The sequence below is a fragment of the Zosterops lateralis genome, assembly GCF_965231275.1.
Source record: "Zosterops lateralis genome assembly, chromosome: 3".
NCBI classification, from domain to species: domain Eukaryota; kingdom Metazoa; phylum Chordata; class Aves; order Passeriformes; family Zosteropidae; genus Zosterops; species Zosterops lateralis.
The window spans coordinates 18,997,435-19,009,653 of record NC_139764.1 but is presented as its reverse complement, the minus strand read 5'-3'; the positions used below and the strand labels follow the sequence as shown (position 1 = coordinate 19,009,653).

At 36.3% G+C, this 12,219-nt stretch overlaps 1 protein-coding gene across 1 annotated transcript in view; it reads left to right on the top strand.

Annotated features, from left to right (window-relative positions):
* GPATCH2 (G-patch domain containing 2) overlaps window positions 1-12,219 on the top strand; it is a 119,228-nt gene that overhangs the window by 72,739 nt on the left and 34,270 nt on the right. The window contains exon 6 of the mRNA XM_083857928.1: window positions 11,548-11,612. Within this exon, the coding sequence (XP_083714054.1) occupies window positions 11,548-11,612 (65 nt within the window). The remainder of the gene's footprint in view (window positions 1-11,547; window positions 11,613-12,219) is intronic.

Sequence of the window (12,219 nt, the reverse complement as noted above, 5' to 3'; positions counted from 1 at the left end):
ATTGTTATCTTTCAACGGTCTATTAGTTTTTATTTTACCAAAGATTTCTGTGAAAGTATTCTTTTCCAAATACTGCCATTTTTGTAATAATATTTGCACACGAATTTCTTTCTGGCTAATTTATCTATTCCTTCCCTCCCAAACTAAATTCAAATACGTATTCCAACACCCCATAGGCAAATGTTTAGTTTTTTGTACTGATAGTAAAAACACATCTCTTGACTGAAAGTGAAGTTTGCATCATGGAGATCTTCAGATTATACCATGAATAGTCTATGAATGCCTGTGGACATGTGTAAATTTTAAGCAGCAGGACTGTCACTCATAAATAGCTGCTGAACACAATATACTTCCATTTCCCTGTCTTGGATGTTGCTTTGGTGAGTCGTGTCATACTGTTATAGAAGCTGTAAGTTTTAAGAACAACTTGTCTTTATTAGGGGCTAAGTTAGCTCAAGATGTTTCTGTAATACCATGCCCATAAAAATGTAAAATGTTGGGGTTTGGTTCAAGATCTCTGCGTCAAAGACTTCTCTGATATTTTTAATCCCTTAATAATAGAGGAAATAATCTTCTAACTCCTCATGAGAAGTTTAGGTTTACCTTGAAGTTTTGCAAGCAGTTGCTGATAACCAAAGGCCTGAATTCTGTGATGTATGATGTCTGCCCTGAGGTGGGTAGAAAGTCAGTCCTCTCCAGGACCTGGCAAAATGTGCTTTACAGCTTTGTGTCTGAAAAATAGTGCTGTTCTCTGTGCCCTGCAACACATGAAACACTTGCAACAGAGAGAAAAATGTTCTTTACTTGATTCTCTATATGATCAGGACCCAACAAACCAGGTACTCCTTTTGTTCTTGTTTCTACAGTGATGCTTTGTAAGTAGAAGATATGGTTTTGGTAGGAAAACATTTCCTGAACATGTTTTTATCAGGAATTTCAGAAGCCTAAGGCAACTAATGTGTTGTAGAGTCACCAAAACCTATTTTCATGGGTCTGGCTAGAAAAGTGAAATTGATGCTGCTAGAGTCATTGGGGAGAGAGAGTTATTGTCTTACCCCCATGTAATTTCCAGGAACAGAAGAGCCTGTAAATGAGAACAATGCCCTGATTTCTGTCCTGCAACAGAGGCAGCCACTATCCTCACTCGCACAGACACACATCTTGGGAGTACTTAAACTCTGTTTTCTGTACATTGTTTTAAATTTTCTGAGAGCGAAAGTTTTTCACATACTGAACACAACTTTCTGACAGAAACACTGTAAAACTTCATTTACTTGACAGCACAAAACCAGCAATGCTACTTCATCTTGCTGGAGGAGAGGATAGCAAATAAAAGCAGCATTCTGCTCCTGTAACACAGGCTTCCCTTGCTTTGGGATGTTTTGGGATAGTTATCACTATAATGCCTTACAAGTTTAAATTAATGTAAGGAGCTCTAGGCTCTCTTAAGAACATACTGTGATGTTTTCCATCGTATAGGGCTTGATACCATACAAAGGGAACTTCAGACCACTCTTACTGATAAGGAGGGATTCGAGAATAAGAGAATACAATTTAGTCTTCAAATCAAAGTTGATGATGTCTTTGCACAGTCCATTCATAAGCTTAGCCATCAATATGATACATGTTTGAGATCTGCATTATGTTAAGAAATTAAGAAATGCAGTGCAACCTTATTCAAGTGTTGATATCCCAGTGTGGCACTGCTATTAAACCTAAAAAGCTTGAGAGTTTATTGTAAAATGTATGAGTGGAATTCCCACTTTTGATTTTTTTTTTTTTCCGATTAGAACCTCCTTGTTTCCATTTCTTCTATGGTAGAGGTTATGAATTATTTATATTTGAAGACAGGGTGATGGAAAATCTAGAGAATGTCTTGCTAAGAAGAATTGTATTTATTGTAACATGCTTTAAAATATGTTTTATTTCTATGTCACTTTGCATGGGGAGAAAATTAGAAAATGTATCTTAAGCCTGAATTTGGCTTGACCTTAAAAATGCCCAGTGAAAAGTTGATTTCTGAGCTTCTGCATGCTTCTGTTCATCTCTACTGGCGTTTACAATCTGAAACAATGGTTATAATTGTATATTAGACATTCAGATGGCATAAAAAGTGGCAGATACTGAAGGATTTCTAAAATCTGTTAGTTTTGTAAGCTTGTAGTGTGAAACATTTATGTACAGATCAGTTCAAAATAATTGGAAATGTCATCCACATACATACTGTGAACAGTGAAACTGTCCAAGTTTGTGACTGAGGCTCCCCTACAGCCTTCTTCCTGTTGTTTTACCACTGTTGTGAGTCCTTCTGCTGAGAATTTCACTTGAAATAAGGAAAAATTGTTTTGTGGGCACCAATTATTTAAATGTCACCTAACCTAAAGGGCAAAAGGTCATGTTTTTATTTTAGCAGTTCAAATGTGTGAATTTCACAACATCTGTTATTGATCAAACTGTATGGATTTTGAGAAGTGTTTTATTCCAAATCTTAGCAAAATGTAACCTTTTAATCCATAATCTTCTGATAACTGTTTTCTTCACATGGGAAATTTTTGGGTACACTGGTGTCAGCATTCTCATGTGCTCAGTCTTCTTATCATCTCCTTCTCCTGATATTAGTTCAGGCCTGGTTTTTGTTGTCCAGGCCATAATACAGCTCATTGGGTGCCCCTTGGAAAAACCAAAAGGTATTAAGTTTTTCATGCAAATGAAACTTTAACCACTCAAGACTTTAAACCCATGCAGGACTGTAGGTGTTATGGTAGGAAACCATTTGGTGGCTGAGGACAAGAGCAGAATTATCCTGACAGGTCTGTCAGAGGTTACTAATCCTCACCTGTCCCCAGTCACTGGAAGTATAGTGCTATGGAAAAGATGGAATCTCACTGTTCTTCTGTTTGCTCTAAGTCCTTTTTCTGAGAGACTGTGGACTTCAGTGCAAAACAGGCTGTGGGGCATTCAGTTTAATTACCGTGGTTGGCCATTTGATTCTCATTTCATTCATAAACTAAAATCCTTTGCCTTTTTTGTAAATAAAAAAGCATTACTTGCAAGCTGCATTCTTTTCAGTATTTTTCATCTGTTTTCTGATGATAGAGTCTGACATTAATGTGTCTATGTCTAAATATGTTCATGAGTGTATAGATTAATGGAACTCATGTCAGCACGTTTAAAGTGAGTTTTAATGTGTAAGTAAAATGGAAAGACTTGAAAGACTTTAAAGCAAATTATTTGGCTCAAAGCTCCATTTATATGGTGTATGTTTCAAGCTAATAATCAGGGCTTACTGTGGGTCAGCATGTCATATCCCAGTGGTGTCTGGTGAGATGGAGGGTTATCTTCTATGTCAGCTAGATAACCCTGTGAACAATTTGGAGCAGTGGAGATAATGGGACTGAATTCTGAAATGAGGTGGAACTCTGAGATGGGGCAGAATTCAGAACAGGAGCTGGAAATATATCAGGAAATACAGGGCTGTGTGTGAGCACCATGCAGCTGCTCGTGAAGGCAATCAACTTTTGGCATCAGTAGTCACTTGTGTTTGACAATAATCCTTCTTGATAAGCTGCAATTAAAAAGTGAGGGAATGGCAAATCAGGTACATATTCCTAGAAAAAAGTTAAGTTAAAAAAAAAAAAAAAAAAAAAAAAACACTTCCTTGCGACTGACTCTATTTTTATTTATCTAATTTTTCTTTTTTAATTTTGATACAGACATTGCACAATCATCGAATAAATATTTGTGCCATATTTTGGACAGCTTTTCTTCAAGCTGTGTTGTTCACAATTATTTTGATTTTAAAATATATATATATAGTTTATTCTCCTTTTTTCTTCACTAAGTATAATTTTTATGTACTTGGAGGAAATTGTAGGTCATCTTTATAGCAATGGACACACTTTCGTCCTTCAGGTTTTTAATTTTTTTTATTACTCTATATTTTACTGATTTTTATATATAAGAAAAAGGCAAATCTGTTTCACATTTATGAAGAGAATAGTTATGTGGTCTCTGGTTTCATACATCTCAGATGATACACAAAGCTTTCTGTTAGTGCATCTAAATCAGACTCGTGATACTGCAACTGAATTCACTCTTCATACAAAATATGTAACTTACATGAACAGATTATACACTACTTGAGTTTCAGGTTTGTGTCCACCTTTAGAGCTAGCACAGAACATCCTGCTAAATTCCACTGTCATTTTGGAAACTGGACTACTCCATGTATGTTTGTAGCATGCATTTGGACAAATCTCAGGAGCACTGGTGCTAAAGACATTTTTCCTACTGTCTGTTGTATCACTCATCTTGTGTTTGCCATTTTTTTTTTAGCCACAACCTAAATGAATAGTGTAGCACTGACGAGTGTATTCTTTCTGTTCCATTTCTTCCCATACTGGATAACCCCAGCTGTAACTCGGAGCAAAAGCTTGGTGACTCCTGTAGCCTTTGGTCAGCCAGTAGAGGCCACTCACAGCTTGCGGCTGAGGCTGGGCGGCGTCTTGGAACTGGGGGTTTTGTTCTGTGCCTGGGGTTTGAATCCACACCCAGCCAGCTCAGGCTGCCATGGACTGGCGTTGTACAACTGGCACCCGCAAAGGGCTCTGCTAGGAGGAGTTCTGCTCAGATACATAAATGCATTTAATATTGATGTTTTTCTCTTCCCTCTAATAAGTCCCATGGCAGCAGAAATAAAAATCACCTTCCGTACTTCAAGCAGACCAAAGCAAATGCTTTGATGACATCTTTTGTTGCTGGTACAATTTTGCTGACATTATATTATATTACTTTAAGAAAGTAAGGAAATACCATTACAGATTACTTTTGGGGTGGAGGGAAAGGAGGGTCCTGTTTAAGGTTTTTTTCCTGTTTTTCTGGATTGGAACCAGCATCTCCCAGATCAAGGCTCATACCCTAATTGCTGCTCTGATGCTTCCTCTTCCCTATATTACTGTGTGGGTGACTTACTGATGATAATTTTATAAGGTAAAACATTATTTCAGCATTTTACGTTATTCTTAACTAATAAGGGTACAGTCCCAACACTACTGAAATCAAAATGCCATTGATTTAGTGAAGATTTCACCTAAGAATAAGTTTTGTATCTATACAGACAGCTAGAATATCAACATAAAGATTATATATATAGATATTTATATATAAATTTATGCAGCATATTATTGCAGCATTTAATTAGTAGCTCCATTTCCCAAATAAGGGAAATCTAGTTTAATTAAAATTAAATTTGCTAAATACTAGCAATTTACATAGTACTGAAGTAACAAACTTTTGGCCTCTGTTTTGCTTTACAGCTTTTCCCCTTTCCTAATATAAAATATTGAAAGTGTGATGCTGTCTGGTGTGTTTTTGCAGTCAGGAGAATCTTACATTTGCTTTTTTATAAGGCATTGATTTAATTGAAATATAAAAACTAAGAATTTCTGGCTCATATTTACTTCTTGAGACTTTTAAGTCGGTCCATTACATGCAGTGTTGAGCTGTTATTGGAGGCATAATGCCACACAGTACTATTTCATATTAAATATTATGACTCTTAGAAGAAACTCTCCTACTGACTTACTTGCAGATGGGAGACTTACAATTCTCAGTTTACCTGATGCTTTTCCAACAGACCAGGGTTTTTGTTATATTATATGTCAGTATTATTTCCTCTAATAGCTCCTTCAGTATTACTGTATTACACACCTAAAGACAACAGGAATGCACTAATATGTATTATTACAGTGCATCATTAAACTTACTCTGCCTATTCTATAGTATGTAAAAACTGATCCCTTTGACAAATATTTAAGGCAAAACATGGTGTGTGATACTTTCTGTTAACATTACAATTTAAAACAAACAGAAAATGTTACAGCCAGGCCAGTCTATTTTCAAAAGAGTACTTTTGTGTTTTAAACTTGTATTAATGTCAAATTCAGGCTTTGGCTTAAAAGTAGCAGAGGAAAACTGTGAAATAGCAAGAGTTTACAAAGAAATTCCATTCTTTATTTTTATACATGGGATTTAAATTTTCCATTTTTCTCTGAAGTAGGTAGGTAGTAGAGTTTTCTTCTTTTGGTCTCTGATATTCTCATGGTATTTCTTTTCCATCTGTTAATCATTCAGTTGAAAGCTGTATATCAAGAGATAGAGGCAGTTTGATCAGTTGTGTGAAAAGAAATGTAGAGAAAACTCTTTAACAGTGTGTGAAATCACTGGAGAGATTGGGGAGCTGGGACATATTCTGTCATGGCAAGAAACTTACTGATTCTTATTTTCTCTTTTTTTTTAAATACCTTAAGAGAAAACAGTAAAACATGTACAGGGAGGTGCCTCTTTGCTTTAGGATTAAAATCCATGTCTTTTGACCTATTTATTTGATAGTATTTTTTTCTTTCCCTATCACTTGCGTGTATTTTGCAAGCAGAATGGCAATGGTCCATTGATTTTTGCAACACTGTGTTAGTAAGAGGTTAATTTTAAAGAAATATGACTAGAGTAGCAAGAAGCTGGTATAGAACTATTCTGCCAGTGAGCCATGTCTTCATGGAGACTTTGTAGAGTTTGACTGAGCATCACTTAAAGGTAATCTGTGCATTAAAGAGATGCTTCTCTGGAATGGTCAGTTTGGGCCCTACAGCAAGAGTGTGCTTTCAGAGGGAATAAAAATGTAATGATAATGTCAAGCAAGGATTATGGCAATGTTCCAGTAATGTATACTGTGAAAACTATTTTTGTTTTTATAGTTTTCTGTATTGCTCCAAGTCAAATGGGCATCTATGTTTTTTTAAAGATGTATTTTAAATCCAGAGCTTTGTTTACTGCATGTACTTTCCAAGGTTCCTAGTGGAGAAGGGGTATAAAATGATTAGTATTAAATAGGTGCTGAAAATAATAAAGTATCACTTTTAATCAGTGCAATAAAATGTGGAGAACAGATTTTTCTCTATTTGTCCCCTTGATATAGTTTGATTTAATTTCCTATAAATTGACAATTGCAGATCTGTGAATTATAAATTTGACATTGTCATGCTGTAATTTCCTGCAAAATCCTGTTCTCTGGGATTTGATTTTAGTTGCATTTCATTTTGGAAAACAATTTCTTTGCAGAAAATCCTGCCTGAGAAAATTGGATTTGCTATGGAACTTTTTAAGCTGCAGTTGGTCATAGCAGTTAATTTATAGAGCAGAAAAAGGAACCTGTTCTTTCATTTAGAATAGCAGCTAGCTTATTTGTATAATTAGTGTCCAGCAAAAGTTTACTGAAATTTTTCTGGTTTTGCCTGCTATGATTGTGACATATTGTGATGACTAAGCTAAGCTTTCAAGTCCAATACTTTCATAATTATTTATGTGGCTTTTTAAAGCACATCATACACTCATTTAGATTAGAAAAGACCTGTAAGAAAGATCGAGTCCAGCCATAAACCCAGCACTGCCAAGTCCACCAAATCATAGCAAGGAAATAACATCCTGTACAAAATGAGCTCAGTAGTATCTTTTCATTGCACATGCTATGGAGTGCTTGGCATAAAATCTAATTCAAAAGGCAAAAATACCACTTTCAGTGTTTAAAAACTACTTAATCTGTAAGAAACCTTACTTTTTCAGTAATGAGAAATATATCTGAGTAACACTTATGAATAGGACATTGTCTGTGTTTTTTCAAAAATATTATGCCCCAAGATAAACATAAATTATGAACAGGGAATGTATTTGCTCGCTTGATTGTGTGATAACATGGGAAAAAATAAGGGACAAGAAGTATGGATGAGTATGCATATTAGGGTTGTTTATATTATTTAAAATATTAAGAAAATATTGAGTCTTGAACACATTCATTCTTAGGAGCTTTGTATCATAGGTGTCTTTAAAAACAATGATTTTTCAAGAATTATTCAGTAACTGAACATTAAAATATAATTCAAATGAGAAGTAAGCAGAATTGTCAAGTAACAGTGTAGCATGTTGTTGTTTTGCATTAATGTGTTGTGGGTTTTTCTTGGCACATGGTAGTAGCTTTTCTTTAAAGTACAGCACATGTGAACTAAAATAGCACTATCATATTTAATTAGACGATGTGTAGGTTGATCCACTAAATTTACTCTATTTCTCCCATCTTGGGCACCCCTTAGCCTGTCCATGTGAAGTGGTGATGTTCAAGCACCCTGTGGATGAGCTGTGAATGCTTTGCCCTGTCCCTCCACGGTGTGAGCCACTCAAAAGGGGTGATGATCTCTCAGTATCCGGTGCTCCCCTCCAGTGCTGTGTGCAGTTCTGGGCTCCACAGCTGAAGAAGGATGTGAAGGTCCTTGAACATTTCCAGAGGAGAGAACAAGGCTGTTGACAGCACTGGAGGGCATGTCCTGTGAGCTGTGGCTGAGGGCTCCAGGCTTGTCTGGTTTGGAGGAAAGGAGACTGAGGGGTGACCTCCTGAGGAGGGAAAATAGTGATGACCTGATCTCTTATCCCTGGGACCCAATGATACAACATGTGGGAATGGTGCAAAGCTGTGCCAGGGGGGTTCAGGCTGGACATCAGAAAGCTTTTCTTTACCAAGGGTGTGTTCAAACACTAAAGCAGCCTTCTGAGAGACATGGCTGATGCCCTAAACTGGTTGGTGGTTTTGGATAATGCCCTTAACAATGCACTCTGAATTGATCAGCCTTGAATTGGTCAGGTATTTGGTCAAGATAGTCACTGTAGGGTCCTTCCAGCCAAAATGCTCTATTCTCTATAATTGGCATTTTAAAATGACAGTTGAGATGCTCAGTATTATTTTTGCAGAGTGAAATCCTCTGACTTTCTTGTCCTTTTTCTGTGTAATCCCATCATCTTTCCTTATGTCCCTTCTCAAGTTTGTCACATGTAGCATCTTGCAGAGGGGGATCAGGTTGGATATTAGGAAAAATTCTTAACTGAGAGTCATTAAGAATTAGAACAGGCTGCCCAGGAAAAGGGTGGAATTACCATCCCAGGAGGTGTTCAAATGATGAATGAACAGGTGTGTCACTTTTTGATATGGATAAGTGCACATGGTGGTACTCAGTTGAAGGTTGATCTTGATGATTCTGGGAGTCTTTTCCAACTGTGATTTTGAGCAGCAGTATAAGGTGTTGTGTGTTCTGAGGCAAATCCCATTAGTGTTGAATACTTTCCCATTTTTCTGTGTCCATTACTTTAGGTCATAATTTCTCAGGCAAAGCAATGTTTGCAAATCAGGAGTACCTTGTCTCTGAGTTGGAGTACCTGTGTCTCAGAGACTCTATGAACAGGATGCAGCTGTCACCTTGTCGTCTTATTCATGCAATGCTGAAAGGACTTGTAGCCAGAAGAGACTAAAAGTTCCAAAAATTACCCTAAACTTTATTAATATTGGAGATTTTTGTAACAGTGAGGTAGCAGATGAAGGTGGGCAGTGAGGTTTGGTTTAGCTTATTACACCCTAGGTAAATTTTGCAAACAAGAATTAATTTGCATTAACACATTGGGAATCTTACAGTAATCAGCAGTGGGTTTTATGCAAAGGTCTGTATGTGTGAACCTTGTGAGTTTAGTTTCATAAACATTCTGTGGCTGTGTGGTAGCTGAAGCCATCTGGGGTGTGCAGGAGAAATCTGAACACTCTACTTTGTGATCAGTTGTAACTATTTCAAGCGAGTTAATATTCTCATATAAATTCGTGGAAAAACCTACTTCTGTGGTTTCTGTATTATTTTAAAACTGGCAATTTATCAAGTGAATTTTCTTGAAATTTCCATGCTTATTAAATTTCAGATTATGTATTTTGAGTAAGCTGGAAACTTAAACTTGTTTCCATAAGTATGGCTGCAGGTAAACAACCAATTTTAGTCCAGAAAATAGCTTTTGCTTCTGTCAACATGTTGTTTATTTTCTCCCTGAGATAAAAAGTTCGGTTTTCTGATATTTGTACCAAGATAAAGTCTGTAAACAAGATTAATATAGTGTGGAAAAGGTTGTCAGCAGCCCTGGCAAAGGAAATAAGTTGCCTGTACACAGAACATACTGTAAACTGAATAAAAGTGTCAGGTCCACCATGAGATAATGTGATCATGAACCTCTAACAAAGCATGACATAGGCACAGTCTGCTTTTCTTATAGCCACACTGTAGAAAATGGATTACTATATTCCAGGGATACCCACTGGAGTAGCATGAAAACCTCATTTTGAGATTAATGCAGGATATAACTCTCAAGAGCTGAGCTGCATGCTTACCTGTAGTTTTAAAGTAACAGTTTAGTTATTAATCTTAAAATTTGGAAATTACATATTAAAATACTGACTTCTATTTCCAGGTCTGTCTTTGTGAATGGCCATTTCTCAGTTTTATCATTAGATGAACTATGACATTGAAACAGTAGCATTTGGTCAATGTTTTATTGTCATCCTGTGGCTGTGTAAGGCCTTGATCAGTCTAGTAAAACAGTAAATTCCAACTGGGAATGAAGCAGTAGATGCTGTTCTCCCCTGTAGCTTCCGTGATTTCCTCTCCTGTGATTTGTGTTTTTGCATAGCTTTTCCAGAGGTAAGATATTACCAATTCTTTTTGATCTCCATCAGCCAGAAAAGTGACAGCACTTTATTGTTTCTCAGTTCAGCCCAGAGTGACATCATCCTTTAGGTCAAAGAAGCAGATTTTGGTCAAATACTTTAAGCATGTGGAGCTCTCCAATTATTCAGTGAGCATTCATTGAAAGTCTTCCAGACTTGGAGCTCTGACTGCCCTGCCTTTTCTTCATTACAACACCAGATTAATAGGGAGGTTTTACTTTAAGAGCTGAGCTCATTGCTCTTTTAATAATGAGAAGGCTACTTTTATCCATGAGTCTCCAGTTTATGTACTTCTGGCAAGCCTCAGGCTTATAAGTGTATTACCATAGAGTTTTTGTGGTCTCCTGTCAAAACTGGAGGAACATCTGGCTTCATTCCACCTCTGGTTATCTCCTGACTATAAAATTATCTCCAAGGAATGAAAAGTTTTTCCCGTCATTCTTTCTATCAGGAATAGCTTGCCTGCTGCTCTAGTTCCTTGAGCATGTGTGTCATGAGTTCTCTTATTCTTCTACTTTTACCTATCTACATATGCACGTGAATTAAGCATTTTGCCAAAATAAAAGCGAAGCTGGTGGAATCCATTCTTGAGCAATACCAGAATGCCATCATCTGCAAAAGTCTGCATGTGCTCTCGTGCATTCTGAAGATCAGTCTTCAATCAAGGATATCATGTACTTTAGGTTTCAGTATATATAAAGCACCTAGACTATGGTATAGTTTGGTAAAAATTATTTTACCTTTGCTTTCTATCCCATGTCAACTTGAATTTCAAAAGCTTTGTGTTGGGAGGCGTTTCTTTATTAAATATATTAATTGCCTTTTATTGCTAGTTGCCTTTACTGTACCTATTATACTGTCTCTATTTCATATTTAATTTTTGTGATGTATTTTCTTAATAAGCAATCATTTTGTGGTTTGCTGCCCCACTGTTCAAAGACTTCTTTTTTCCTTCATGTTTCCATTAGATAACTCCAGGACCAGGCGGTAGCAGGAAAACAGTTCACTTGTCCCAGGATTCTCTTCACCATGAGTGAGTATCAGTGATGAGAGTTACCATTTTTTTGTTACTGTTTGATTTACAATGGTACTTCCACCCGAAAGCCACATTTTACAACTGCACAAACACATGATCAGAGTCTCAGCTCAAGTACATGATGGTCTTCTTTTAGTAAGAATACTTGCAATCCTTTTTATTTCATTTTTTTGTTTCTTAAGGAAACATGAAATTCAGTGCTTTGTAAATGTGTTCTTATTACTTTCTAAGTATCCTTTCCTAAAGTACAAGCTTGTTTAAGGCTGGATAGCAAAAATGGGATGTATGAAAATACTTAAGCATCACATCTTCAAGTCTTTCGTGTAATGTATCGTGTGAGGAAGAAGTTTATCATAATTTTCACAAAAAGATATTGAATTCATTGTTTAGACACCTATAAATACGGAGCATAATTCACTTTTTTTAGCTACTCTAGTCTGTCATTATTTTAAACTTATTCTCGTCAGCTGACAACACTTAACGCCATTATTTATTGGTTACATCTTTTGATTGCTTAAAAGATTACATTTTCCTTTATTTTTCAAATCATAACTCTAAAACACAGACATACACGATGAGGAAATAGTATATTTGGAGATACATT